The sequence below is a fragment of the Mobula hypostoma genome, chromosome 9 (genome assembly GCF_963921235.1).
Source record: "Mobula hypostoma chromosome 9, sMobHyp1.1, whole genome shotgun sequence".
NCBI classification, from domain to species: domain Eukaryota; kingdom Metazoa; phylum Chordata; class Chondrichthyes; order Myliobatiformes; family Myliobatidae; genus Mobula; species Mobula hypostoma.
The window spans coordinates 39,224,363-39,250,285 of NC_086105.1; the positions used below are offsets into that span (position 1 = coordinate 39,224,363).

The 25,923-nt window shown below is 39.0% G+C and overlaps 1 protein-coding gene across 2 annotated transcripts in view; it reads right to left on the reverse strand.

The window, feature by feature from the left end:
• Positions 1 to 25,923, reverse strand: part of scube1 (signal peptide, CUB domain, EGF-like 1) — a 273,608-nt gene that overhangs the window by 222,804 nt on the left and 24,881 nt on the right. For both annotated transcript variants that reach the window (XM_063058118.1, XM_063058117.1), the window contains exon 3: positions 6,537 to 6,662. In XM_063058118.1, the coding sequence (XP_062914188.1) occupies positions 6,537 to 6,662 (126 nt within the window). The remainder of the gene's footprint in view (positions 1 to 6,536; positions 6,663 to 25,923) is intronic.

The following is a 25,923-nucleotide window of genomic DNA, read 5'->3' on the forward strand; positions in this document are numbered from 1 at the left end:
GTTTAAACTGGGAAGGAGGTTCACCTTTCAACAGGACAATCTCCCAAAGCCTGAGCACCCATGGAGTGGCTTCAAATGAAGAAAAATGATGTCCTTGAGTGCCCAGTCAGAGTCCTGACCTTAAACCAATCAAACATTTCTGGCAAGACCTCAGGATTGCTGTCCATCACAGCTTGCTTACTGTAATTTATTTATTTATTCTTTCTTTCTTTCTATATTAGATTAGATTAGATTATGAGGACATGCAGTCCTCTTTGTCATTTAGTAATGCATGCATTAAGAAATGATACAATGTTCCTCCAGTATGATATCACAGAAACACAAGACAAACCAAGACTAAAAAAACTGACAAAAAACACATAATTATAACACATAGTTACAACAATGCAAAGTAATACCGTAATTTGATAAAGAACAGACCATGGGCATGGTAAAAAAAAATCTCAAATTCTCTCTCGAGAGCCACAAACTTGCCATCGTCTCACGCAGACAGTAGAAGGGAGAAACTCTCCCTGCCATGAACCTCCAGCGCCGCAAACTTGCTGATGCAGCACCCTGGAAGCACCTGACCACAGCCGACTCGAGTCCGTCTGAAAACTTCAAGCCTCCAACCAGCCCTCCGACACCGAGCACCATCTCTGCCGAGCGCTTTGACCCCGGCTACAGGCAATAGGCAAAGCCAAGGATTTGGGGCATCCCCTCTGGAGATTCTCGATCGCACAGTAGCAGTGGCAGCGAAGCGGGCTTTTCAGAAATTTCTCCAGATGTTCCTCCGTGCTTTTCAAGGCTGTCTCCATCAAATCAGGATTGTGCACGGCCCCTACTTAACAAATACGATATCATTTCGGAGCGGCCGCGCGCGCTGCGACGCGCTGCCATCTTCTCCTCCCCAATACAATGTATTGCATTGTACTGCCACTGCTAAGTAAACAAATTTCATGACACATGCCAGTGATAATAAACCTGATGCTGATTCTTCAATTAGATTGCTCTTAAATCACCCCTGGCAATTTCTCCGGTATGGCACAAATTTGACTGCTCACTCAGCTGCCACAAATGTAGGTACATTTTCTTAAAGTCAGAGATGGGACATTGTTTTGACAGGCTCAGCTGGTGGATTATACAAGAAGTTATACTGTAATCTTGCTCTCTTACTTGACAACGGCCATACAAATTCTAGGTTCCAGGGACTTTGTTCTTTTTCCCCAAAGATAACAGATTTGATACTAATTATTGAAAACTATCATCAAGTGTAGAGTAAATCTGGACCCCATCCCCTGCCCCACACTTTGATTTGAAATCTGTTATCACTGTGTTTTAGAGACAGATCCACCAATACACCAGCTGAAATGGATGCATACTGATGCACTGTCCTACTAGGACAAAAACCATGGAACTGTGGTACAACCCGAAAAAGTGTGCGAGATAGTTTGGACCTGAAGAGGCGCCATTATATTTATCAACTCAAAACTGAGCATTATTTTCCTCTGATTTATTTAACAACATTTCACTAACTGACAAAACATTAGCCCTTACCCACGATCCATTTCCTTTCACAGGCTGGGTGGTGGAGAAAGAAACTTTTCCCAAGATTACTTATCACATTTGTAAACAAAGAAACACCATAATGTAACAATACCATTCTGAAGTTAATTACCCTTATATTGTTAAAGGCACTAGCATAAATACCAGAGATATTTAGCAAGAAGTTGAATCATTGGATCAGAAAGACCCCAGGTTTCACTGTCTGTTTGAATTTAGTGTATCTTAGACAAAATAGCAGTTTGGAGGGGATAATTACATTTTTAGCTTAGGAAGTAGCAAATCAACTGCAGTTCCTGATTCAATACAGCACTCTGTTTGAATAGTCTGGGCCTTGCCAAGATCAGATGGACCAGCAAGGTCTTCATGTTAGAAATGAGAGCTAAAGTTGTGTTTAAATCTCAGATGTACACAGGGCCCATAGTTTACCATCTTCCGCCAATGTTTAGAGGCAGCTGGTAAGCCTTGTGAAACTGACAGGAAAGACCAGACCGCCAAAATAATCAGTAGAAGCCTAGAGGAAGGGAGGAAGATTGGTGAGTGCCAACATCAGAGCACCAGGACAGTGTCTCTCAGTTCCATGGTTCAGCACCTGACATATGCTGAATAAACTCACAGATGCAATAAGGATGCCATGTCTTTGAAATTTTTCATGTATAAAGCATTCAAAAAGTATTTTCAATATTCTTTTTTCTTACTTTTAAGAACATCAAGAGCTTGTCATCAGAAAATACCTTTCTATACTGAACCAGTTGATATTCAACTGCTTTTCCATTCAGGTTTTGGCTGACATCCTGACACTTTAATTTGACTGAATCTCATGACGACTAGAGATCATTCTTACTCTTGAATTCCTTTCAACTACTAACCACTTTAAGGAAAAGCAAGACTAGTTTTGTGCAAATCCCTAATCACAAAAAGTGTTTTGGAGGTTAAGGAAAGAAGCCAACAGAAGGATATGAATATGCAAAAGTCATCAGCTAGATGTTAACAGCAAGATCATCAGAAACCTTTCATTTTTCAAAATCACAGTCATAGAGTTGCAAAAGTATTGTGCAAAAGTCTTAGGTACCCTAAATTTTTTTATTAAATTTTGTTTTAGATGTTTATTTTTTGTCTTCTGCACCAGTGTGTCAGTAAAAATGAAATTTTAGACTAGCAGATGTTCATTTTCCAAAAAATTAAATGTTGTTTTGTGTTTCCTAAAGAAAGTGACATTAAGTAACAGACCATTTTTCAAATAAAATCTTGATGACTTTGTAGGTATTTAGCCCAGTTCATGATTAAACCAAGATAACAAACAGGTGCTAGTGATCAATGACATGAGTTGAATAAACTAAACTGATTAACTGTAAAAGAAATGGGTGCAGAAGGAATCAAACTGGGTGAAGGACAACCAAAGTAAAAGGTGAAGGTGTGTCAGATATGACAGTTTAACCTTCAAATCATTAATTCTTACACCGTTAACATAACAACAGGACACAACGTAGTCATCCTGCATCAGCAAGCTCTCTCCCCAGCAAAATTTTTGCCACAGACAGGAATTTCAGCTCTTCTATCAGTCCACCACTACTTTTAGCTCTGAATTTACAGAAACCGCTGGGACACAAGATCACCCCTCCACAGTCCAGGGAAGTGTTGTCAGAAGTGGTCTTCATGGAAGAGTTGCTACCTAAAAGCCATTCCTGGGAAGTGCAAACAAAGCCAAGGGACTCACCTATGCACAAAAACACAAGGACTGAGGTACAGAATAATGCCAGCATGTGCTCTGGACTGACAAGTCAAAACTTGAAATTTCTGGCTCAAGCAGGAGGCAGCTTGTCCGTAGCAGAGCTGAGAGTGCTAAATGGATGAGTGTCTGTAGCCAATAGTGAAACACGGCAGAGATTCACAACAGGTTTGGAGCTGTATTTCTACAAATGTAGTTGGGTGATCTGGTCAGAATTAATGGAATCCTCAATGCTGAGAAGTACAAGCAAATTCTCATCCATCACGCAGTACCATCAGGGAGATGAATAATCGATGGAGATTGCACATGCTACCTGTAACTACATGGGTTTCCACTGGGTGCTCCTGTTTCATTCCATATATGAAAGAAGGGCACACTGGTCCGTTAATGGTCCACAATACTGTAGGTCAGCCTGAGTGTGCAGATGAATAGTCAAATAAGGGTGGAATTAATGAGAATAGAATGGGATTCATGCAGTTGTGTTCTTGGTAGTTAGCATTGGGTCAGTGAGACAAAGGGCAAGTCTTATACTGTCTGACTCAGTGATGATTATACCCTTATATATGTACATAAGGAAAACAGACCAATCTCTAAATTCCAGTTACATTTTCTCGCATTCAACATCAGCAAGACCAAGGAACTGATTGTTGACTTCAGCAGGTGCTCACTGAAGGGCGTGCAGCATCAAGTTCCTGGGCATCAACATCTATGAGTATCTATCCTGGGCCTAGCACAACAATGCAATCACAAGAAAGGCATAATAGTGACTATAATTTGCTACATTAAAGACTCTAACAAATTTCTGGTTCTGATTCAGATTCATTTATTGATGACTTGTACATCAAAACATACAGTGAAATGTGCATTTGTGTTAACAACCAACACAACGCAAGGATGTGCTGGGGCAGCTTGCAAGTGTCTGCACACATTCCGGCACCAACATAGCATGCCTACCCTGTTCACAGAACAACACAAGCAATAACAACAATAATAGATCAACAGCAACAATTCTATACTGAAAGCATTCTGACTGATTGCATCACAGCCTGGCATGGAGCCTCCAATGCACAGGATCACAAGAGGGTTATCGACTCAGCCAGCTCCATCGAGGGCACAACCCTCGCTGCCTTCTAGGATATCTTCAAGTAACGGTACCTCAAGAAGACGGTGGCTTCCATTATTAAGGACCTTCACCATCCAGAATGTGCCCTCCTCTTGTGACTACCATCAGGGAGAAGCTACAGGAGTCTGAAGATTCATATTTATATGATTCAGAAATATCTTCTTCCCCTCCATCAGATTTCTGAATGGTCCATGAACACTACCTTGTTTTTCTGTTTCTTTTAAGCACTATTTAGTTTTAGTGATTTATTGATTTATGTGTCTTTGCACTGTACTGCTGCCGCAAAACAACAGATTTTATGTCATACGTCAGTGATAATAAATCTAATTCTGATGAACAAAACCCAAAGGTCATTCAGATGGCCAAAATTGCATTTCTAAAACTTCTAGTGCAATATTTTGGAAACTTTTTAAAGTTGGTGTTCCAACTGGTAGAAATCCAGAACTTTGCAACTATACCATGTGTTATGACAATCTGAAGTGGAAACTGCTTTGGTTACTTGGAAAAAATGTGGTTTGACTTAAATTAAATTAGTGAACTGTTCTAAAGTTTTAATGGAATATTCCAATTGCCTCAGCATAGTAAATTACCAGCTAAAGTGAACTGCATAAAAGGAGCAATTCTATCTCACTCATGCATAGAGGATTTTCCCTGAAAATCAATGATATTCTTAACTTCAAAGCAGTGAGTCATCTCTGGTATTATGTGACCCGTTTCAGTATTGTCATATTTACATGTAGTGACAGATTTTGCAACTATATTTAATTTTCCAAAAATCACCTGATGGCCATAGTTACACCTGGCTCCAGGTTTCAGCTTTGTATTGGGTTCACTTAAGTGGTGGCATGGAAAATTGCAAAGAAGATATGCAATTGAATCAAATTGGGTCAAAATTACTAGACAAAACAAAGTAAAATGTTTTCATGTTGAAATAACATCATGGAGCCTGAGAGAAACAAATGACATTTTAGAATATAGAAAATTAACCATCCCAACTAATAAATTTTGAATACTATTGGTACTTCCTGAAGTTCTCCACCAACAGCATTTTCCTCCTTCCAATTCCCATGTGTAACACAGGGGTTCCCAACCTGGAGTCCATGGACTCCTCAATTAATGGTAGGGGTCCATGGCATTAAAAAGGCTGGGAACTTCTACTATGACAAATAAATTGAGAATCTAACAGACATAGGAATGGAATAAAAATTTAAGATGAATCTTAATGGGGCTTTTGATGTAACAATTAATGTTTTACACTACAGGATTTGGCCAAAGTCACACAGAAATGAAATGCACAGACTTCTCATCTTAACAAACCTGCATAAATATTAACTCACCTTCTGAGTGATAACCTCCTGTGCCACCTTGAACTATTGTTTTTGTTTCAGTAACTTAAATAAATCATTCTTAAATTCTGACAATCACCATTCACTCACTAATTCTAACCATTCCACCGTGACTCCTCCCCCCATCTCCTTAAAACAGCTGTGTCCCAAATCACTTGAAATCAATTTCTTTACCCACTTGCTCTTGTCTATGTGCTATGGAAATTGGCTTTCCAATAACTATTGCAGGATTTCCTTAAATTGTCACTGTAATTTAAACAAATGATTATTAGAAACCACAAAAAAGTCAGGGTCAATGACTGTTGCTGCTATCTCTCCAGTTTCTGCCAAAGCTTTACAAAAGTTATACTGTACCTGGAGATCTAAAAAAATGGAATATGCAACTATATCTCTATCTCACCTTTTTATCTGTTTGGTCTCTTCTGTGAGATCACTCCCTTTATTTCCTGAAACACACACACTTCAAGTATGATGTTCATAAAGTCATACGGCAACAATAGGGAGCATATGAACAGAATATCACACGCAAATGAGATGCGTATGAATTCCATCCATGTTTATTTGGATTAACAAACCACCTCAAATTAAATTGTTAAACTAAAGATAGAAGGCTACTGTTGCGTGAGCATGATCACATTTATCACAAATCTTCAGCTTGAAGCACATAATATTTGAAGAATATTTCTTCCACAGAATGGTAAACAAAATTAAAATTGTATTTCTTTATTTACAAAGAAAACTGAGTGTAAAAAGATGTTAATTCTAACACTACATTTAAGGAAGTGATACAACTTACCCAGGCAATTATGTCCATCGTGCGCCAGCATAAAACCATCGTAACAAGTGCACCTGTAGTTGCCAGGAATGTTGATGCACTCATGAACGCAACCACCATTGTAGTCATTGTCACATTCGTCAACATCTGGAAGACAGTTAACAAGACTCAATAAAGCACAGGATGTTTTGCAAGACATTACATAAGAGCAGAAGGTAATCAACAGTAATGGAGACAAGCACCATAGTGAAGGTATTTGATTGTCCCAGTAAATCTGAGCTTTCAGTTCAAGAGTGCAAACAACTCACAGCAAACATTGTGCTGTGGTAAATAATAATGGAAAAGAAGGGACAGTTTAGAAAATGGTCACAGAAACATTGCTACCATAACTATATTAAAAATGCTGCAGTGCTAAACATTACTAAAGAATGCAGAAAAAAGTTCCTGAATATATTTTTTGAAAAGAAGAATTTACGATTTGGTTAAAATCATCCAATGTCAACTAAAACATTGAAAACAATGCTATCATTACCAGCAAATGAAGAGTTAACAGGTTTACACAACATTCCACAACTCAATATTTTTAATGGCAGGGTTAACCCAATTATTTCAAACATTTTGTGGTCTTCATTAAAGTAACATAATCTCATATAAACATTAAGTTTGCCTGCCAAATATCACTTCCAGGCCAACTTTCCAGAATTATTAAGTGTTCTTCTGAAGGTCATAATTCATCTTAATTTTTACTGCTTTCACTAACCTCTAAGTAGTCCACATAAAACGGAAAGTACACACATGAATACTTCATTAGATGCACACTCATGCAGGACTTACATTTCCTGGAGATCTGCAAAGTATTGTGCATAGAGATGGGATTTTTCCCAATCATTCAATCTCTCACATTTCATTAATATTACATAAAGTGAGAAGGCATGACAACGCGAATTGACAATTTAGGTAATCAGCTTTAGGTAGTTAACAGGAGGTTGGACCTGATAATATTGTACTGATGCAAAGATGTGGCACCAGGCTTAATGCTACTTGCTTAGCACAATGACATGGGTTGGGCCTAACATAAGGTGGTGGTGGCAAGATATGGGCTGGGATGGTACAATAAAAAATAGAAATGTTGGAAACACTCAACAGTTTAGGCATCAAATGTGGCAAGGGAAATAGAGTTAACCTTTCAGGTCTGAGACTTTATCAGAACTATATTCTAATGTAATGTTATACCACAGCATGCCTTAAAATGTTACCAGCTTTTCTTCCTCTCAGATTCCAATAAGAAACTTTGACCTGCTGATATTTAAAACCATTTGCAGTATAGATAATGTCTGACAAAAAGATTCAAAATGCAAAGGACAAGAAAAGCTGGCAATTAGCTATATGAAAATTCCCACCACAATTTCCACCTCTTCCCTCCTTGAATATGACCACCAACTCCAAATACAGAGGGGATAAAAACTAATTGCATTTTGGTTTATTTTTGAATTACAAAAACTTCACCATTCTAATATCTGTGGGACAGACATGTATTTCAAAGGGTGCCTCTGTTAGGGCCCTTTTGGTGCTGCATAAGGTAGAATGTGCAAAGGGGTATTAAAAATGTTCACATATTATTGCTACCACGTAAAAAGCAAGAACTATAGATATTGAAAATGGGAAGTAAAAACAAAGCCTGTTTAAAATATTCAAGATCAGGCAGCATCTGTGGAGAGAGAAATAGAGTTAGTATTTCAGATTAAAGACTTTTCAACAGAATCGGCAAATGGGAAAAGTTACAAAGGGGATGTCTGTGATAGACAGCTGACCAGGGGAGATGGTGATGCAAATACTAGTGCTGTCAACTGAAGAAATTTGTCATTCTGGAGGAGATGTAGATTACAGATAGAAACAGCATGGGAACAACCTTCTGCCCAACTTGTCCATGCAAACCATGGCGTCCACCAAGCTAATGCTATTTGGCTGTGTTTGGCTCATATCCCTTTAAAACTTTACCCTCCACGTGCTTTTCCAAATGTCTCCTAAATATTGTAGCGAATGGTGAATGAACACAGACAACAAAGAGGAATGAACACAATGCTGGATACAAAATCACAACAGGGACTAGAAATCTGAAATAATAAGTGAAAGCTGGAAATACTAAGCATTCTGTGGAGGGCAATGAACTGAATTTCAAATAAATTTATTATCAAAGTACTATACATATATGTCACCATTTTCTTGTGGGCATACACAGTATAGCCAAGAAGCGCAATAGAATTATTGAAAGACTGCACCCAACAGGACAAACAACTAATGTGGAAGTATAACAATAAACTGTGCAAATACAAAAGTAAAAATATTAAATAAATAAGCAATAAACATCAAGAAAATTAGTTGAAGAGCCTTGAAAGGGAGTCCATAGGTTGTGGGAACGTTTCAGTGATGGGACGAGTGAAATTATACCCCCTGGTTCAACAGCCCGCTGGTTGAGGGGTAATAACTATTCCTGAACCTGATGGTGTGGGTCTGAGGATCCCGTACCATCTTCCTGATGGCAGCAGTGAGAAACGAACATGTCCTGGGTGGTGGGGTTCCTTGATGATGGATGCTGTTTTCCTGCAACAGTGTTCCATGCAGATGGGTTCAATGGTAGGGACAGCTTTACCCATGATGGACTGGGAAGTATCCACTAATTTTTGTTGGATTTTCTATTCGGGGCATTGGTATTTCCATACCAGGCCTTGGTGCAACCAGTCTATATACACTCCACCACACATCTATGGAAGTTTGTCAAAGTTTTAGATATCATGCCAAATCTTTACAAATTTGTAAGGAAGTAGAGGTGCTGCCATGCTTTCTTCATAATGGCACTTACATGCTGGACCCAGGACAAATCCTCTGAAATGATAACAGCGAGAGTTTTAAATTTGCTGACCCTCTCCACCTCTGATCCTCAGATGAGGACTGGCTCATGGACCTCCAGCTTCCTCCTCATGAAGTCAATAATCAGAAGATTCTTTTCACCCCCTCCTCCTTTCTATTGCTAAAGTGCTCTTAACAACAGTATTTTACTTTGTGACAAATGATACAATGTCCTCCCATTGAGTCTACCTATGCTGACACAGAGTAATCTTGTACCTCCATTAATTTTCTCAATATCCTCTCAGCATTGCCATCAGCTCCCTCAGGCTCACATACAGTGACCAATTAATCTATCTTTGACATTTTGGACGAGAGTGGAGCACCCAGAAGAAACCTATATGGTCACAGGGAGAACATACAAACAGCACCTGGGGCTAGGACTGGATCCTGGTTATTGGAACTGTGAAGCAGCAGCTCTATCAGCAGCCCAGACTTGGCCTGGTTCTGACTGTCAGCCACCTCTTAATTCTGTTCCTCTCTTCACTGACCCTACTGACTATTTCTCATATTTTCTGTTTTTTTATATCACTGGTAGCTGCCAATAACAAATTGTGTTGATAGCAGTCAATCAAAAAAAAAGTTTCCCCATTTCTGGGAAGAAATCTTGAAAATGTTGTTTCAAGTTCTTTCTGTGGAGTTTTGCAGCCTTCCCAAATTTCATGTCCTGGCATATCTTAAAAGTGAAAACTGACTGGTAAACCTCATGACATTTGCTAATGGAAAATAGCACATGTAGTTTTTCTTTTTCTGTATGTCACCTGAAATGGCAGGAACATCTGTTTTAAACTTGTTTATCACACCTCACCATCACAATTTTTGTGTTTGCAGAACTGAAATTTAAATTTCAATCTCACACTAACACAGTGAACATTCATAACTCTAAATATGAACAGTAAGGAAAAGCAGCTAAGTAAAATGGAACAAAACCAAACTATTCTTATACAGTACATATTTGTTGTACCTATCAGTTTTTTCAGCTAATTCTATACAAGCAAAAATTAAAAATAGTTCACCTAGAGTTTTCTAATAAGCTCCAGAAAAAAAATCGTGTAATAGTGAAATGCTCTCGTCTTTTAAGTTTTCAAACAAAAACTTGTATAATTGTTATTGCTGATATTCATCCATAGATGGTAATCAGTCAGAGTTAACAACAATAACAATTTATTTTCCATTAGTGCAACAGATCAAAGGCTTTATTCTTTGGAGGTTAGAAGCTTCCTAATGGATGATGTTGTAAGTGTTTCCATCTCTCCGAGCAGATACAAATGCCAAAATCCTTCCTTTAATTGGCTGAGATATTGTTCCACTAAACAGGAGGTGTAATGGACTAATGCACATTTGTGCTGGGACACCTTGCTGCAATGGTTGTGTAAGATGACCCAGGCATCACATGCAGTGGAATCCGACTTAATTCGTACTGTGCACCTATATTTTTAACTCCATTAACACTGGCTTTCAGGAATAAGCAGAAAAAAAAAACAAGTGTCAGGTCCTAAAACAAAAGGATTAGGGGATGAGGACAGTGATGTGTCCTGGAGCAAGGATGGGAGAATCAGATGATTGTCGTAGGCAGGGCCATATTCCCTTTAATTGTTACCTCGAAAAAATTCATGAAGGTCATCATCTTTATGATTTTTGTGTGCTACCTGCACAAAAGAATCTGAAGAATGCCCAAGTTCATGTCAAATGCTGTTGGCCTCCATTGTGCATACTTGAATGCTAATATGCCATGCATGTTTAGAATTTAGAAACTATCTCACAACTTTCTGATCTCTGCAATGAGTACTCAACCACAGTTGGTGATAATGCTTACTTTGAGACCCCTTCAGGGATTCATAGACCTCGTGAAGATTGACACACATTTGTTTGATAACTCTCTCCTAACTCCCAAGGAAAGGGTTGTCACTCAATAGTCAGGAGTTCCATCACCAATTTTAAATTGCTCATTCCCTCCATTAGGGATTATTCTGGGGTTATGAAATTATGGATAGCATAATTATGGTTTAGCATAAAATGGGTTCCCTTCTTTAGGAAATAAGACCTGTACACAATTTAAACTCCACCTGATACTTTGTGGCTAATGAAACCAAATATTTGTTGTAGGACATTCTAACACTGTCCATTGAAATTACCTATGGAAAGACAATAAAGTAATGTTCCTGCAATTAGCACTTTACTAAAGATGCCCAGCTCGGGACAGATCTACTTTGTCACTTAACCTTCTAGTTAATTTTATATTCATGGAGCCAACTTTCACACTACAACTAAAGGGGTGTACTTTGGGTGGCTGAGTTATGACAGTAGAATAAAGGAATGTCAATCAATTCTGAGACTGTATCCAAGGAAACCTCTCATTGACAATGAAAGATCAGGTCCGATAATGGTGACTATAAAACCAACCACGTACAGTAAGCTCTCTGCATTGCTACATCTCCCAACACAGCAATCCCAATGACACCAGAAAAACACGTATGACACCATTGCTACATATAGAGCTGCCAGAAGCAAACATGACTTCACTTGGTTTAATAGATGCGCCTTTTCTTTCTACTACAGATTGACATGAAAGCGTTCTCATTTTTAAGTGGTACAGAAAACAATTCTGCATCACATAAAATCCGATATTTTGTTCAAATACTGTAACTCTCAAATGTATTATTAATTTTCTTTTTGGATTTTGGTGGCTTATGCTTAAATTCTTACTTAGGAAAAGAGCATTTCATGCAATGTAAATGGTATATTTAATCAAGAGTTGACAAAATTAAAGGATAAAGTACACTGTCAACTGATATTCCAGAAACTTTTTTCACTTAAAAGAAAGGAACAGATCTAAAGAGTAAAAATGCATCCTAAAGGGTGCACCCCAAGTTTAATTTATTCTCCCTCTCTGTTACAAACTTTGTCAGTTGGGTTCAGGGAAAGTTAAGGTGAGAAGTTTAGCCAGCAGTCACAGCACAAATCAGAGGTCTGCTGCAGATGGGGAAGAAAAAGCAGATAACGCCATTAATAGATGGTCTGAAGGTTCAAGTCAAGTAGAAGGGAGAAGCAATCAGATACTAAAACACTGTCAGCGATAACAGTTGGTAGTAGTGCTTGGGGTCCAGTGGATGTAGGCGGGTTGGGTGGGGAGAAGGTTGGGACCAGGTCCTAGATGACCAGAAGTTTTAGGGAAGAGGTAGTGTTGGGAACGAAACTACCATTGACAAATAATTGATTTACATATTAGTCATCTCTAACCAGCGGTATAATAGGAAAGCCAAATTGTGATACAAGCCTCCAAGCATTCAGGTTCCTGGGCCAAAGTGATTCATGTTCCATGCAAAAGGAGCATTACAAAAGAAATAATGTCAACTCATGGACATCTGGCATGGAAATTGCATCATGGGTTCGTTGGTGACCAGCGGTTGGAAGTGCTGGTTAAATTTCTAGATTGACACAAGACACCCTGAGAATTATTGTTTTCACATTTTGTTCTGGAATAGGTAAGATTTTCAATCACAGAATTCTGAAAAAAATACTACCATTCAATATTTGGTTAAACATCTAAGACACATTGAAAGGCATGTATTTTTTCCCAATTAAATCCTCAGTGTGTCAAACTCTTGACATCATCTGATGGAATTGATCCACATACTCTTCAGATCAATTTTCCAGTGCAACTTAAGATTAGTTTTAGATTCAAGAGAAACAGAGAGCAAGAGAAATACAGTGAGAGTGAGACAGAGATTTCTCCCAATGCCCTGTTATTCCCATTACCACTGTTCTCTACCAAAATATGTTAGCATACATTCAGTATTCAGAATCTCTGGGCTCTTCTTTATTATTAACTTTGATCTGTTGTTGAAAATATTGGCCTGTGGACCAAGTTTACCCTGCAGACAAATAAGTCCCACTGCAGGGAATATAGAAGTTAGAACAGGCCAAGCTCTTTAGTTAAATTGTTCTATATCCATGCTTCAAACGCCACTAGCCCACTTGCTTACCTCCCTCACTGGAGTAGTTGCTATTTCATCTCTGCCTCCTTTGGAGTTTATTCACTAAGTGCTTCCCAGCTTGCCAGTTGTAGCGGCTTCTACACAAAGTGATCTTGCCTCAAGTTCTGACCAACATTATTGAATTCCCAATGCCACATTTCTTTGACAGCTCTGACACTTCAGCTGTTTTACTCACCCCTTGGTAGGAAGTGTGTTCTCGGATGACTACAGAGGGATCTGGGAATATAGATCCATAATTCCTTGAAAGTCGCATCAAGCTTTTGACACATCGGCTTTCATAAATCAATGTATTGAGTACAGGTGTTGGGATGATATGTTGAAATTATATAAGATGCTGGTTAGGCCTAATTTGGAGTATTGTGTCCAGTTTTGGTCACCTACCTACAGAACAGATGTAAATAAGATTGAAAGAGTGCATAGAAAATTTACAAGGATGTTACTGACACTTGAGGACCTAACTTACAGGGAAAGGTTGAGTAGGTTAGAAATTTATTCCCTACAGTGTAGAAGATTGAGGGGAGACTTGATAAAGGGATACAAAATTATGAGGGGTACAAATGCAATAAATCCTTTTCCACTGAGGTTGGGTGAGAGTAGAACTTGGAGTCATTGGTTAAGGGTGAAAGCTGAAATGTTTAAAGTGAACATGAGGGGGAACTTATTCACTCAGAGGGTGTTGAGAGTGTGGAGCGAGCTGCCAGTGCAAGTGGTGGGTACAGGGTTGATTTCAACATTTAAGAGAAATTTGGATAGGTACATCAATAGGAGCGGTACAGAGGGCTATGGTGTAGGTGCAGGTTGATGGGACTAGGCACAGACAATATGGGCTGAAGGGCCTTTTTCTGTGCTGTACGGCTCTATGACTCCAATACAGGGCTCTGTACAGATTGAACAATGAGAAATTGCCAATAGCTGTAACCAACAATTGCTCTTAGTTTTCTCACATCTGCTCATGAATTGTGGTGGATAATTAAACAACCAACTGGAGGAGGCTCAAAGAAAATCTCCAATCTCAGTGATGGAAGAGCCCAGCACATAAAAACTAAAGACTGAAACATTTGCACACAGATTCTGCCAGAAGCAATTAACTTAGTAATCCTCACCATCATAGAAGCCAGTCTTTATCTAATTTGGTACACTCACAATATCACAGGATACAGCAAAGGATACAGGCCCAAACAATATTGTGGGTGCAGTACTGGAAGCTTATGCTTCAATGCTTACTGTTTCCCAGCTAATCTGTTCCAGCACAGTTAGAGCACTGGCCATCTACCAAGCAATCTGTAAAACTTCCCAGGTATGTCTTGTTCACAAAAGGCAGGACAAATCCAGTGTGGCCATTTACTAACCAATCAGTCTACGCTGTGTCATCCTCAAAGCGACAGAAATCATTAAAACTGCTATCAGGTGACACTTACTCATCAATAACCTGCTCATTGATACCCAGTCTGAGTTTAGTATAACCACTTACTCCAGATGTTTTCACAGCCTTGTTCCAAAGAGCTGACTTCCACAAATGCAGTGAGGTTATTTGGCTGTGGTACTAAAGGCCTCCAGTGAAAACGGAACACGCATCAAACCAAAAACACTCTCATAGCTTACTTAAAGAACATGATCGTTGGTGGTTATTACCTCAACCCAGGACAACACTGTACAAAAGCCTCAGAATATTGTCCTCGGCCCAACTACCTGCAGCTGCTCTATCACAACGTCAGAAATAGAAATGACAGACGATAGGACAAGTTTCAATTAAATGTACAACTTTTCAGCAAATAAGGCAGTACTTCCCATCACACAGCAAGGCATGAATGACATTGAGACATAAACTAAGTGGCATGTGACCTTCATACTACAAATGCATGAGGGAATAACCACCTCCCACAAGAGAAACAATAACTATCTATCCTTGATATCCACTGGTAGTGCCATTACAGTTTCCTCGTCAACATAGGAATGACCATTGACTAAAAACTCAACTATTCAGTCATATAATCACTGTGTATTCAAGATTAGTTCAGATTCAGGATATTCTTTGGTTATTATCTCAACTAGTGAAACCCCAAAATTGCACCACCACAAGGCAAAAGTCAGGAATGTGATGGGCTTTCCATTTGCAAGGATGAGAGTTGCTACAACGACATTCAGGAAGTTCCTCCACTCTGTATCCACTTCCCTAAACATTCATTCCCTCCACTGGGAGTGCATCATGGCTGCAACATGCAACATTCTCAAAATGCTCAGACTGCTCCAGCATCTCTCCAGAATCTATTACCTCTATCACCAAAGACAAGAAACACAGATTTTCCTCCAAGTTACACATCATTCTGATTTGGAATTTAATGCTGTTCCTTCAAACAAAACAGAACAGCATAAGGCCAGGGCCTTTTCCTGCATATGGTCTATATCCCTCTACTCCCTCACAAACAAGAAAAAAATCTGCAGATGCTGGAAATCCAAGCAACACACACAAAACGCAGGAGGAACTCTGCAAGCCAGGCAGCATCTATGGAAAAGAGTCCTGCCGAAGGGTCTCGGTCCGAAACGTCAACTGAGTTCCTCCAGCATTTTATGTACATCACTCTACTTGCTATTCATTCACACGTTTACCTAAATCCTCTTAAACTTTATAATCTTATCTGCTTCCACCACCTACTCTCAGTGGAAGCAGACAAGATGATAAAGTTTGAGGATTTCATTCTGAGTAAGAATCTTGCCTCGCACATCTCCATTAAATCTCTCTCTCTCACACACACACACACACACACACACACACACACACACACACACACACACACACTACACCCAAGTATTTGGGGAAAATATTCTACTATTCTCTCTATGCCTCTAATATTTCTATATACTTCTATCAGGTTGGCCCTCAACCTCCAAAATTCATCATCTAAATCTTAGAATTCCCTATTCCTGACCAAAAAAAATTACAACATATACCAGTGATATTAAACATGATTCTGATTGTGATGTCCATGAACAAACTTTATAAAAAGGCAAAATACATTGAAAAAACTGATCAGGAGGTACAGATAACACAGAATGTGTTAAAAAGCCTGAAGGAAGTCAATGTAGTGTTCTGGATGTTACATTCCTATTGTCACAGAGTACAAGACGAAAAGGTGATGCACAACACAGGCAGGACATTAGATAGGGTAACGGAAGCAGCTTTTAAAACCCCATTGTAGAAAGGATATTGGTAACCAAAGCAAAAGTGCCTCATAAATCGATAGAGGCCACCAAGATCAGAGGATATACGATGGGGTACTTGAAAAAACTGGAATATCGTTCACCACACCAGAGAAGCTTAATGGCAAATTTAGAAAAAGAATTTAATGTTTTAAAAGGGATTAAGAGAATAAATAGTAAAAGACTATGTCTAGTAGTTGCTGCATAAGTACGAAGAAAGGCTAAGCTTAGGATTAATGCTAAAAGCACAAGAAAGATGGCTTTATATGAAGAGTTACTAGAAAAAAGGAATACATAGGGCTTTTGAAAAACAGCCGTTCCCAGTGTTTGGGAAGCCAGTCTGAAAGATCCAAAAAATGTGGATTAGTTAGCATTCGTTATGCAGAAGTTCTCAACTACATAGAGAACATGAAGTACTACAGCGCAGAACCAGGCACTTCAGCCCATCTAGACCGTGCCAAATTGTTATTCTCTCTGGTCCCATTGACCCATACCTGAACCATAGCCATCCATACACCTCCCATTCATGTACTTATCCAACTTCTCTCAGTGTTCAAATTGAACCCAAATTCACCACTTTCGCTGGCAGCTCATTCCATACTCTCACCCTCTGAATGATGTTTCCCCTCAAGTACTTCTCCTTTCATCCGTAACCTATGACCTCTAGTTCTAGCCTCACCCAACCTCAGTGAAAAATGCCTGCTTGCATTTACCCTATCTATACCCCTCATAACTTTACCTCTGTCAAATCTCCCCTCATTCTCCTACAGTCTAGAGAATAAAGTCCCAATCTATTCAATCTTTCCCAATGACATAGGTGCTCATGTCCCAGCAACATCCTTGCAAATTTGTTCTGTACTCTTTCAATCTTATTGATACCTTTCCTGTAGGTAAGTGACCAGAACTGCACACAATACTCCAAATTAACCCTCACCAACATCTTATATAATTTCAACATAACATCCCAACTCCTGTACTCAATACTCTGATCTATGAAGTCCAATGTGCCAAAAGCTCTCTTTACGATCCTATATATTTTCAAGGAATTATGGATCTGTTTCCCCAGATTCCTTTGTCCTACCATACCCCTGATGCCCCGCTGTTCATTGTGTTTGACCTCCCAAAGTGCAACACCTCACATTTGCCTGCACTAAATTCCATCTGCCATTTCTGAACCCATTTATCCAGCTGGTCCAGATCACTGTCCATCACTGTCATAGACTATCTGGAAGAAGAAATCAGCCTCATAAAGCCTTTTTTTTTTACTGTCACACTTCTTTATTGTGAGCATGAATTAAGTATTTAATATTGACTCATTAGTGCTTGGTACTGTACTTGTCCAGGCCATTATCAGAGGCCAACTTGTCCTTAAACCATGCTGTTGTCAGGAATATTGGGTCTTGTACAATGACTAATTAATCACTTCTGTTCTTCTCAAAACCTAGAATTACTGCCAATATAAGGTGGTTACCAATGCAATGAGGTTGTATTACTTTGCTGTTTTAACAGATGTTAACCCACTTTTCCCCTTACTAAGTTAACCTCAGTTAATCATATGTTTTCCTATAACAGAGGAGGAAGCAATTCATCTTAAGTCTGTCTGCTCTCAGAGCAACACCAATCACATTTCCACACTATTTCCCTGTAACCCATTCTCACACATGCCCAATTCTACAACCTCCCACCTACATTAAGTTTAATTCACCATAGTCAATTAAACTAACAGTCAGCCTATTTTTGCTATGTGGAGGTAAACCTCTGTAATTACAGGACGAATGTGCAAACTGTATAGAAGTTACCATAGATTATGATGCCACTGGTTACTGGAGTTGTGAAGCAACTACATTTCCAGTGGGACTATTAATGAGCTAGACTTAGGGGTGTAAGCTACAATTTCTAAATATGGAGGTGGTGATAAATTGCAACGGGATATAAATCAGCTTGTAGGATGGGCAGATATGAGGCAGGTGAAGTTTAATGCAGAGGAAAGTGAGGATGAGAGGCTGTTCTGAAAATGGTGCAGGAAGAAGGGAAATGAGGGAGAGGGAGCTCTATTATTGAAACTAGCACGGCAGGTTGAGAAAATAATTCTGGTTTGCCAATGGAGTACAAAGCCAATCCGTCACTGTCTGCAAGGAGTTTATACATTCTCCCTGTGATCACATTGATTTCCTCCAGGTCCTCCATTGTAAAATGACCCGTGATTAGGTTATGGTTGAAACAGGGGTCGCTGGGTGGTGCGACTCAAAAGGTCAGAAAGCCCTACTCCTGTTGTATCCAAATCCTTGGCTTTGCCTATTGCCTGTTGCCAGGGCCGGGGTCGAAGCGTTTGGTGCTCAGTGCTCGGTGTCGGAGGGCTGGTCGGAGGTTCGAAGTTTTCAGATGGTCTCAAGAGTTGTCTGTGGTCGGGTGCTTCCAGGGTGCTGCATCAGCAAGTTTGCGGTGCTGGAGGCTCATGACAGGAAGAGAGTTTCTCTTCCTTCTACCGTCTGCGTGAGATGATGGGACTTTCGAGAGACTTTGAGACTTTTTTTTTACCGTGCCCATGGTCTGTTCTTTATCAAATTACGGTATTGCTTTGCACTGTTGTAACTATATGTTATATTTATGTGGCTTTTGATAGTTTTTTTTAGTCTTGGCTTGTCTTGTGTTTCTGTGATATCATTCTGGAGGAACATTGTATCATTTCTTAATGCATGCATTACTAAATGACAATAAAAGAGGGCTGCGTGTCCTCATAATCTAATCTAATCTAATCTCCATAAATAAGTAAATAAACCTCAGGTCCATCCTTAGCTACACTAATTAATGTGCTCATTTCTCAACACCTCCTAAGAGGAAGGATGTGGAGGCACTGAAGAAGATTCAGAGAAGGTTAACAAGAATGGTTCCAAGGAGAAGACAAGACAGTAATAGGGATACAAGAAACAGTAATAATAAGGAGAAAACAAACCGCTGGAGAAACTCAGCAAATCAAGCAGCATCTGTAGCGTGGATTGTGTATGGAAGGGATTGTTGATATTCATCCTGATACAAAGTCTCAACCAAAAACACAGACAATTCCTTCCCCCTCACCCCACAACCCCAAACAGATGCTGCTCAACTCACTAAGTTCCTCCAGCAGATGATTTGTTGTTGCATTTGCAAATATGGATTAGAGTCACTGGAGCTGTTGTTGTTGAAGGCGGCTCAGGGGAAGTCTTAAAGGGGGCTATAAAACACAAGAGGTAAAAATGAAAGAGATTTAACAATGACGTGAGGAAAGAGAATTTTACATATCTTGTAACTGGAATCTGGAATGTATTGCCTGTAGACGTGATGAGACAGATTTCATGGTGGCCTTTGAGAGGAAAATAGATAAATGTAGGAGGTGGAACTATTGTATAATGGTATGTTGTTCTGATAGCGTGCTTGCATGGGTATGATGGGCCAAATTGCCGCCTTCTGTTTTGTTTGTTCAATGATATGATGGAAAAGTAAGTAAAATATTACAAATTATTCTTCTGAAAAAGTAAAAGTATCCAAACTGCTATAGTAAGTGCAATAAAGAAAGAAATGAATACCAGATAACAATATAATCTTTGTGGCTAGATTGCAACAATAAATTCTTTTCAGTTTGTGACATGAACTAACCTCTCAATTAAATACAATTCCCAGTCATGCTTTATTCTCCAAATACACCCCCAGAGAAACATTTCTCTATTTAGTGGCCTATTTTAACAGCTTTGAGAGTAGTTTTGCAATGAAGTCAGATTCCAAGTTTCCTGATTTCCTGGAACATCAGCCAAGTACCCTTCTCTTCACATGAGTCAGCATATTGAGAACTAAGTAAACAGCATGGGCAAAAGATGGAACAAATAGGAGAAGTAGATTATATTCTCTGAGAAAGATCCTGCACAAGTCAGTTGCATTTTCCAGTGATCTGACAACTTTATGAAACCCAACCATTATTGCCAGGTTTATTGCACTGTTAGCTTAGATTTAACTAACAATATCCGGGCTTCTCATCTAGACTCAAATGTTTGCTAGAATGGAACAAATCACTTAAAGTACCAAAAGCTGCACAGGTACGGTTGCTAAAAGGTACCGTACTGCCAATGTTAAAAAATTTGACTAATTCAACAGCAAGAATTACATTTCAATTATCTACTTGTGTGTTGTGCTTTTCCTCAAGAGGAAAAGTCACTTAGCAAAGCAGCATTCCAATATTATCAGGGCTGCTGATGTCCTGTGCTGGAATATATCTTAGAAACAGAGAAAGTAATATGCAAGTTTTTTTTTACCTACTTAACCCAAGTGTCCAGTCACTTGGGTGAAAGTAAAGTTGACAAACAAACATGGTAACGAGCTTCTATTTTTACAGAAATACATTCTGAATATATAAACATGCACCGTGGAACTAAATTTTCAGACAATGCATGAATTGCTCAGTTATAAAAAGGAACTCTGTTGCAACTATTTAACTGTTGAATTGTGGCATTCCAGATATTCACTAAGCACTTACCAGGGTGATTCTCCCTTATGCATTTGATATATTTTTCACCCCTCTAGAGCAGTACCTGGGAAATTAGGCCACAATGTTTCAGGATGCACCTCTCCTTGGATACTCTCAGAACAAATGTGTTTTCATACCATTCTGGCACTGATATTTAAAGGAGACCTCCTTCAAGTCTCAGGCCAACATTGAGAACCAGATTCATCAGATCCCCTTTAACTATTTCAGTGTACACTCATTGTACCAGACCCATATCTCACATCTCTTATGTTTTGACACACTCCTCAAAAGACCATCTCATCAAAACCTCTCACCACCACTGTTGTCACTAATCTCCTGGCTCCTGCTTCCAGCCTCCAGCTCAGGACTTGATGGATTTTCAGGTCACCGGAAAATTTCCCCTTGCACTGCCTCCCCATGGTCCTGCATCCATTCCTGGTCTGCCAGCACATGCAGAGTAGAGCGCAAAAAGGATGCTAGTAGTTTTTAGGACTTCTGATAGAACCATAGAGCACTACAGCACAGAAACAGGCCTTTTGGCCCTTCTTGGCTATGCCGAACCATTTTTCTGCCTAGTCCCACTGACCTGCACCCGGACCATATCCCTCTCATCCATGTACCAGTCCAAGTTTTTCTTAAACGTTAAAAGTGAGCCTGCATTTACCACTTCATCTGGCAGCTCATTCCACACTCCCACCACTCTCTGTGTGAAGCCCCCCCCCCAAAAATACTTCCTTCTATCTATACCCATCATAATTTTATATATCTCTATCAAATCTCCCCTCATTCTTCTCTGCTACAGGGAATAAAAGTCCTAACCTATTCAACCTTTCTCTGTAACTCAGTTTCCTAAGTCCTGGTAACATCCTTGTAAACCGTCTCTGCACTCTCTCAACCTTATTAATATCCTTCCAGTAATTTAGTGACCAAAACAGGACATAATACTCCAGATTCGGTCTCACCAATGCCTTATACAACCTCACCATAACATTACAACTCTTATACTCAATACTATGATTAATAAAGGCCAATGTACAAAAAGCTCTCTTTACGACCCTATCTACCTGTGACGCCACTTTTAGGGAATTTTGTACCTGTATTCCCAGATCCCTTTGTTCTACTGAACTCCTCAGTGCCTTACCATTTACCCTGTACCCTGTATGTTCTACCTTGGTTTGTCCTTCCAAAGTGTAATACCTCACACTTGTCTGTATTAAACTCCATCTGCCATTTTTTAGCCCATTTTTCCGATCTCAGGAGCCACACAGACCTGCAGCAACCCCAGGGCTGAAATAGTCGCCCAAAGATGATTACACTTGATAATGAATTTTCCAATGGTACATACTGAACCAACTCCCCCAGAAATCGGAATAGAAAAAGTGTAAATTATTTTTAAAAGAAATGAGGCTGCCTGCACTTAAATAAAGCTCAGTAATTAATGCCCCTGACATTCAAATCAGTCTGAAAAAAATCTTCTGGCAGGACATGAATGAATAAGCAACAGACTTACATGAAGTACGATAAATGCTGCCTGTGTATGCAACTTAGGACAGTTGTGGAGGTCCAAGAGCAGTTATGAAGACTGTAAGACATAGGAGCTGAATTGGGCTAATCAGTCCATTGAGTCTGCACCATCATCCCATTATGGCTGAATTATTATCCCTCTCACCCCATTCTCCTGCTTTCTCCCCATAACCTTCCATACCCTTACTAATCAAGAACCTATCAACCTCCACTTTAAGTATATCCAAAGGTTTGGTCTCTACACCCATGTGGCAAAGAAAGAACAAATCCAATAAATTGTGTGCTCAACTCGCCTATAGCAGGCATCAAATCTAACCTGCAGAACAGAGAGTGAAGGGGCTGAGAGAGAGGATTATCAGTAACAAAATGTCATTCAAGTGGCATGTTTTCAAGTCCTTATAATCAACCGGAAATTGTGAGAAGGGAGGTTACATTCTACACAAGTATCCATAATCAGTGCTGCTTTGAAGATTTTTCTCCTAGCAACTGTTATTAGCCGAATTTATAACATATGATTATAATGAACAGGAATAAACAAAATCAAGAATCCTGACCAGTAATGTGTCACAGTATTCAGGTCTTTCAAATAAGTTAAGAACACAGAAAGCTACTAAACAAAAATAGGAAACTACTAAGACAGTCCTGCATTAAGATCAGAGAACCACATTGGATTTGCAGACAATTTTAAGTGAAGAGATGAATCCATCTCTGATGTTGACTAGAATATGGCAAGGAGAAAAAGCTGTTTGTGTAAATCATCAAGAGACCACACAATGGATGTCCGAAATGACATATGGAAATACGATCTACATACAGAACAATGGTTCAGGGAGATGAGAATATTTAGGAATCTGAAAACATTATTAATTTGCTCACAAATAAAAAGCCAACCAAAAAAGTAATTAGTCACCAAGAAAAGAAACATGAGTGATTGGGAGTATCTGTTTGTAGCCCTTCATTAGGATATTTATGGGAAAAGGAAAATGTTACAGCTAGCTGGAGTGTGGATAATTGGTTAATTCTCTTGAGCTTGGTGACTTCACTACTGGAAACGACTGAGATTAATTTCATGCACACAATGTAACAATCCTCCGCTTATAACTGTGGAGAAATTACACTGGTTTTATTGTGAGGAATTGCTATGGCTTCTCTTCCCTTTAAATAGACAATACAGTTTGCTTTGAGTCATACAACTCATCCCACTGATAACTTATTGACTAACACCAGTGTCCCAATAAATCTGCTGAAAACAGAAAAAAGTTGTGCTGGCTTTGGAAAGAAAACATTGACGATTTACAAAGAACTGAAAAGGCTTGTTAGGATAATAAATGGTATCACATTCATTAAAGGTAAAGGATTACTGGACAACCTCAATGAACTGTATAAGAAGTAAGGAAATTTACAAAATATATTTAACCTCAAAAACCTAAAATGGAACCATTTAAAGAGTTTTAATTAAGTTCTTCATAATCTACCCCACTTATCATGTATTGATACTGAATCAACTGAAGCTTGTAAAAAGGATACAGGTACTCCCTTCAGATACAGACCATAAGGCATAAGAGCAGAATTAGGCCATTTGGCCCATCAAGTCTGCTCCACCATTCCATCATGACTGATTTGATATCCCTCTCAACCTCATTCCCCTGCCTTCTCCACATAACCTCTGATGCCCTGACTAAACTGTCAGACTCCACTTTAAATATACCCAATGATTTAACCTTCACAGCAGTCTGTTGCAATGAATTCCACAGATTCACCACCCTCTGGCTAAAAAAAATTTCTCCTCATCTCTGTTCTAAAGGGACATCATTTTATTGTGATTCTGTGCCGTCTGGATCTAGACTCTCCCACTATAGGAAACATCATCTCCACATCCACTCGATCCAGGCTTTCAATATTTGATACGTTTCAATGAGATTCCCCTCATTCTTCTAAACTCCAGCCATCAAATGCTCCTCATACATTAACCCTTTATTCCCAGGATCATTCTGTTAAAGGCTTGCAAAAAATGTCATGAGTTAGGTTATGGATGGGAAAAGAACTGAGACCCTTTGCTAATATGCAGTGAAAAAAGCTCCAAATTCTATATTCTCCTGCAGGGATGACTAAAACTCAGCAACTGGCACAAGGTGATAGAAATGAAGACCGTACCACAATTCCCAGCAAAGCAGGTCCCTGGTTTTGGATTTGCTTTCTGGCAAATCAGGTCTACACTGATTTTCCTGTGGGAGTGGTGGAAAATAAACTGGGGAATAAGTCATTCTGAGTATATTCACAAGCCTCGAGCCTCAGCATAAAACAGAAAACTCCTCTATTTCATCAAATGTTAAACATGGCCAAAAAAAGCAAAAACATATTTTAGCTTTGGCACAAGTTTACAAAATAAACAAACAAATAAATCAGTCTAGTAAGTGTTCGGCAAGTATTTATACAGCTAAATTTACATTGAAACCTACTTTGACTCATAGCAACATAAAGCCCATTGGTTCCCAAACTGACCTGTTCTTCTCCATAATGTTCTTACTACTGCTACTATGTCAATTTGCTGATATTATCAATCATTGATACGTTTATCTCTCCCCTGCTAAGGCAAGAAACCAAGCATGAAGCCAATAACAGCAACTCTAGTAAAAGCTCTCTTTTAGATTGATGAAATGAAATATATTTTGATTCAGAAAAGTGCACATTTTCAGCTATAGTTATTTCAACATGTTTCATATTTTACAACCCTCCTTGCCCAGTTATAATCATCTTTCCTCATTTCCAGATCTTGAGTGTGTCCGTTAAGGTGCTATTATATTTACTGTAGTTATTTTCCATTCAGGTTTGAAGCCCGAATGCAGATCTGCTAATCTGTAGCATCACAGAAATGCAATTTTTATTGTTTGCCATTTACAAAAACACTCCCTGACATTTCTCTTCAGCAGATGACATGGTAGCATGGTAATTATCCATTTAAAATACACCCAAATTGACAGCGTGATAAGAGATGCAGCTCAGGACTGATCAATTCCTCAACATCTTGTTTTCAACTTCCAGTCAATGATCCTGAATATCTAAAGTATTATTTAAGACATGCAATGATTCATTTATGGTAGAGTATTGTGAAAGAAACTTTGAAATTATGTTTGTTAAAAATATCTCTAGAATTCAGTTACTTTATAAAAATGGACAGGAAATTATTTTTTAAATGGTCTGAACTTAAGTAACATGGTTATGTTAAAAAACATACATTTTAAATATTGTACCTACAATTCAGACTATGATTTTCTTCTGCTTTCCTGAA